General features: G+C 34.6%; 2 protein-coding genes across 2 annotated transcripts; one reads left to right on the forward strand and one right to left on the reverse strand.

Annotated features, from left to right (window-relative positions):
* Positions 1 to 6: 6 nt before the first annotated feature.
* LOC109588289 (uncharacterized) lies at positions 7 to 450 on the forward strand (the record flags this gene model as incomplete). Its single annotated transcript, XM_020004456.1, has 2 exons — positions 7 to 60; positions 116 to 450. Coding segments are annotated over 2 exons (326 nt in total), but the record flags the coding sequence as incomplete, so codon positions are not given.
* Positions 451 to 3,376: 2,926 nt separating this feature from the next.
* Positions 3,377 to 4,139, reverse strand: LOC109588290 (dynein heavy chain 8, axonemal-like). Its single transcript, XM_020004458.1, has 3 exons — positions 4,088 to 4,139; positions 3,698 to 3,871; positions 3,377 to 3,564 (listed from the first exon to the last, which is right to left on the reverse strand). The coding sequence occupies exons 1-3, from the start codon at positions 4,093 to 4,095 to the stop codon at positions 3,378 to 3,380; spliced, it is 369 nt and encodes a 122-aa protein (XP_019860017.1). The 5' UTR covers positions 4,096 to 4,139; the 3' UTR covers position 3,377.
* Between the last annotated feature and the right edge of the window lie 1,262 nt (positions 4,140 to 5,401).

The following is a 5,401-nucleotide window of genomic DNA, read 5'->3' on the forward strand; positions in this document are numbered from 1 at the left end:
ATCAAGTTGCTCCATCAGTTATTCCTATTGACAACTCTTTACCAGCAGGTTCTGTATTAAGTGAGTGAATGTGTTAGTATTACTATTAATAGATAATGTGTGTATTTATTTACAGATGAGTCTCATGCTCCTGTTATACTGAAAGCTATCAATAGCATAGTCAATGAATGGGAGACATTAGGACTATATCTTGGAATTGAAAATAAAGAATTGAAGCTAATTCATTCAAAGAGTTTCTATCAAATAGATGTATCCCGTAAAGACATGATAGTTCACTGGTTAAAAACTGGTACTGCTACGAGGAAAAAGCTGATAAAAGCACTCCAGGAATTGGGAAGAAACGATGTTGCTGCTGAAATAAAGCGTCTGCCTACATGTAAACAATAACAGTAAAAATGATTTTCTTATTCCTCTGTTTTCTCATACATACACTTTCTTCTCTTCCTCTTTTAGCTCTATTTTCTTTTGTTTATTATTATAGTATAATAATAATACTTATTGTTATAATTTTTGTCAGCGATTTCTATTTCAAGTTTCCATAAAAAGCTAATAGTCAAATCATGCGTTTGCTCCATTAGATACATGCAGTGCAGCAACTTTACTCATTAGATCTACCCATGTGTATACATGTGGTGTATCTAGGAGTGTAAAGGGTCAATCCTGTGAGGAGGTCCTTCTTCAACAACCCGTTAATCATATCAATCTCATTGACTTGACCACTTGTGAGACAATAGACAATGTAATGACTGCTAGTGTAACATTAAAAGATTGATACTTTTATCTTGTGTATTCATCAATGGATCTGGTGTAATGTATCAGATAATGTAGGATATGGTATGCACTCACCACCAGTCCTTTTTAATGACTATCACTCACTTCTCATCAATACTACAATCATTCTATGTATCATTGTTGTTAATCTATTAGCTGCTGAAAGAGCATTACTGAACTGGAAGAGCAAGAAAAGGAAGTAGATAGTGGATTGTGAAAGCTGGCAGAATACTCAACTGTATTTTAAAAAAATATATTCAAAAACAACAACAATCAATAATAACAATAATAATAATAATAATAATAATAATAATTGTCCATCTATGAAGTCCTCATCAGAGCCTACATGAACTTGTCATGGCACCAACAGAATCACTTCTCATTCATAAAACATCTACGATAATAATTAAAGTTATTAATAACAAGTACATGTACTGTACTATAAAATTTTAAAGGATGACATGACTTATAGAGAGGGAGAGAGAGAGAGAGGAGATACAAAATAGAACAATAAGACAGGGAAATGAAGAGGTACATGTATATGTCACTTTATAGAGAAGAAAGAGAGAAAAGGATTTACTTTTTCTAGTTCAGCTGATATCTTTGTGACTTTCTCTCTCTTCCCTGCTTGTACAGCCTCTGAAAAAAGGGATCATTTAATGTATATGAATTTAATGTACATTATTTAATGAATTTTTAGGAAAAATCTGGCTCGTGATCCTGTACAACATGTATATATAGTACACGGACTTTTATTTAAATTTGTAACAACTTTACAAAATTATAAAAATTCACTTTTGAATAGAGGGATCAGCTCAAACTTCTACACAACATAAGTATAAGTACATGTATTTGCATCATAGTGTAATAAAATGTAGAGATACGTCTTTTTAATATTTGAGAATTTTACCTCATGACAATGTATACACATTTTACCAAGTTTTGGAGCAAGTTTAAAATTTGTAAAAAAAATCAAACACCTTGTTAACACGACTACGCTGACCTAATCTGCATCGTTTTGCTATTATTGTCTTCAAGTGTTTACCCTACTCTAGCAGCTGTGATTTTTCATTAGAAGTTATTAATTTGTTTAAAGAAATTACTTGTATTCAGTAGTGACAGTAACCAATCATTACATTAATTGATTAACACCATCAAACAATCATTATGAATGAAAGGTCAGAGTGTACACCATTACATCATCTCATTACATTATGTCAAATAAACACACACAATTACCACACACACACTTAACATACCACACATTAAATCATACCCTCATGGACTCTCAATAACAAAATTACATGTTCCTATTAAAACCTTTGGCCAATAAAAAAGCTCTTATCAGGAGGTACATGTAGCTCTTTTCAAGCAATAAAGTGAACTTTGGATTTGAATTGAAGCCACTACTGCTAATGGGTGGCTAGGATCAAGTTTAACCAGATACACTACAGTGTGGCTAATAATAAATAGGACCCACTAAGTGTTAATGTGTTTCATCCTTAGACTCAGCAGCAAAATTGTAGTATCATACATAATGAAATTAATTATTACAAGAACATGAATATTGTGAATTAGATATTAAACACACACACACACACTCATCAATGGTATACCTTCTTGTTAAGTAGATACTTGTAAATGTGTCTACAGAAAGGAAGAGACATCATCTCTGAATGTAACAATGCCAAACCAATAACCCTGAGAAAGAGGGAGAGGGAGGGAAAGAGAAAGAGAGAGGGATGATGTTAATAAAGTGCTAGAAAGGAGAGAAGTGAACATGTACAGTACAAGAGAGAGAGAAAGCAAAGAAGGAGGAACAGGTACATGTACATTCACTTGCCTCCCTATATTCCTGTAAGCATTAAGTCTTGATGGAAAGTTTGATGGAATAGAAACCAGGTTTCCCAGGCTCATGGAATAACGGACACAATTCCCCTGATGATGATACCTCAGCTCCTCCTCCACCCACTTCCTCCATGCTACCATCCAGTCTTTCAGAAACTATAAAAAACTAACATAAAAACCAACAACCTACTGTAAATGTTCAAATAAAAGCATGGAGGTTTATTTCTGTGCAGGACAAAAAATTGCCTAAATTAAAACTTAAAATGACAAATCCTGGGAATATTGGAATATTTGGGAAATTGTAGATACATGTACATGCACATGTAAATATATTAAACTGAGATAAGAAAAGCAATAACAATAATAATAAGATATGTGACCATAATTGACAAAAGGTACCTTATGGCGGATTTTAAAATTCATCATTATTATGGAAAATATCAACCAGTAAGTGCTCAGTTCGACAATCATTGTTTCTAAAGTTTACATAGTAACTTTTTGCATCCTGTGGAGTAATTTTATGATAAATAGAGCTCAGGAAGTTGGGTTTTTTCACTATAAAGACAAATTTCATTACCCACCATAAGGTACCTTTTGTCAATTATGGTCACATATTATAGACAAAATTGAAGACCCTGTTATGGTACATGGTCCACTTTTTGAGCATAAAATTAATAAATACATGCACAAACTTTCACGTACATGTAGGGCAACATGAAAATAAATTATGTCACAAAATTACATGATATCTCCTATTGTTAAGGTACATGTGATGCACTACTCCTTACTTCATGAGGTATATAGTCTCCTGGTAGTTTGTCCAACATTTCTCCAGCTTGTCTCCTCACTATTGATTCCCTGGTCTCTCCTCCTCCACTGCTGCTGTCCTTTGGTTGTATCTCCATTATTGTATCAAGACAACTCTTAGCTGTACTGCTCTGATAACTAAAAGTAAACAAACTATTATAATGGATTAAAAAAGCAAGACTTATTTTGAGGAATGAATGATTATTGAATGAAAAAATTTCAGTTAATAGCTACAGTAAGTTGTCATGAAGTATTGCTAACATAAACTCACGTGATGTCAGCATTAGGATGCATTCCAAAAACTTCAGGAGTGATGACCATGGGAAGGGAATCAATGTAACTGATGTAATCCTGGACTGTCTTGAACACTGGGATTAGAAACACTTCACAAATCACAATTACAGAATCTAAAGTTTTGCTGGAACATGTGCTCACCAAACCAAAGCTACATGAACAAGAGAAGGAAAATAATGAGGACAGAGTTAATGCATTATAAGTCCATGAAACACTATAGTCTTCATTGCAAGAAAACATCAAAAATAATTATTGTACATGCATATATTATTTTGATATCATTAGCTCTCTCTACAAGCAGCAAGTCGATCATGACAATAGTCTACCACCAGTACTGTTTAATGACTGCAGTAAAGTAGATACTTACTTTAGCATAAGTGTTCAGTAAGTGCTTGTCATAATCATCTGTGACTCTTCCTTTATACTGTGTCTCACCAATCATGTACCGTACAGCACTCTATGAAGGACCCTATACATGTACATATATCATAATACCAATACTAGTTGAAATACCTTCTTCAAGTCCATGTCATCAAGTAGGTTCTATATATATTGTGTACTGGCATTACCTGGTGGAACTCATAGGGTATATTTCAACCCAGTGGTCCATACTTCCTCCTCTCCTGTACTGTAGTGTGGAGGAATGCTATAGTGTAGAGAAGTGGCTTCCATTGAGGTAGGTTACTGATATCAAGCTGCTCCTAATGAATAAAACAATGATAATGTAAATTCTGTAATTCAATGAATAACAGATACTGAACAAACTCTGATTTAAAATAATTATGGTTTTTCAACAAATAAATATTGCAGTCAATCGTAAAGTAATCTTTTCATACACATTGGTGGAACAGTATACAGTCTTTCCTAGCAGTACTGGAGTTACTGTATCGCTTAATTGTGTACAAATTAAAAAAATGCTACATGCATGTACATGTAAGCAAGGAAAGGAAGATGAAACTACATGTATTAATTCTAAAATACTGTAGACAGTAGACTTAATGCTTGCAGAAATATATATAGGGAGGCAAGTGAATGTACATGTACCTGTTTCTCCTTCTTTGCTTTCTCTCTCTCTTGTACTGTACATGTTCACTTCTCTCCTTTCTAGCACTTTATTAACATCATCCCTCTCTCTTTCTCTTTCCCTCCGTCTCCCTCTCTCTCAGGGTTATTGGTATTGGTTTGGCATTGTTACATTCAGAGATGATGTCTCTTCCTTTCTGTAGACACATTTACAAGTATCTACTTAACAAGAAGGTATACCATTGATGAGTGTGTGTGTGTTTAATATCTAATTCAGGGGCGTATCTAGGAATTGGGAAAGGGGGTGCTAAGGGCGCGAAGCGCGCCGCGATTTTGGACACACCCACTTTTACGGCAGTAAAATGGCCTTTTCCTGCATTTTCGTCAATTACGGGTGGGGCCAAGATCATTTCAAGCATACTGCTATGTTACTGGTACTTCTGATTGCTTCTTAAAGCACTGGAAACTGCTGAAATTATGATCAGGGGGCTAGATAACTTTGTTAAGAGGCTAGGTAGTGATGCAAGAGTCCAGGACTTCAGTAATTTTTTCTGAGCCCAGCCCTGAGGGGGTGCTCAAGCCCCCTCAGCCCCCCCTAAATACGCCTCTGTAATTCACAATATTCATGTGCTTATAATAATTAATTTCATTATGTATG

The sequence above is a fragment of the Amphimedon queenslandica genome, unplaced genomic scaffold (assembly GCF_000090795.2).
Source record: "Amphimedon queenslandica unplaced genomic scaffold, v1.1 AMPQUscaffold_12187, whole genome shotgun sequence".
Taxonomy (NCBI): Eukaryota; Metazoa; Porifera; class Demospongiae; order Haplosclerida; family Niphatidae; genus Amphimedon; species Amphimedon queenslandica.

Coding starts and splice junctions, on each gene's coding strand:
- LOC109588290 (XM_020004458.1), bottom strand. Junction 3,565..3,697: donor CATCCTAATGCTGACATCAC/GTGAGTTTATGT, acceptor GTTTACTTTTAG/TTATCAGAGCAGTACAGCTA.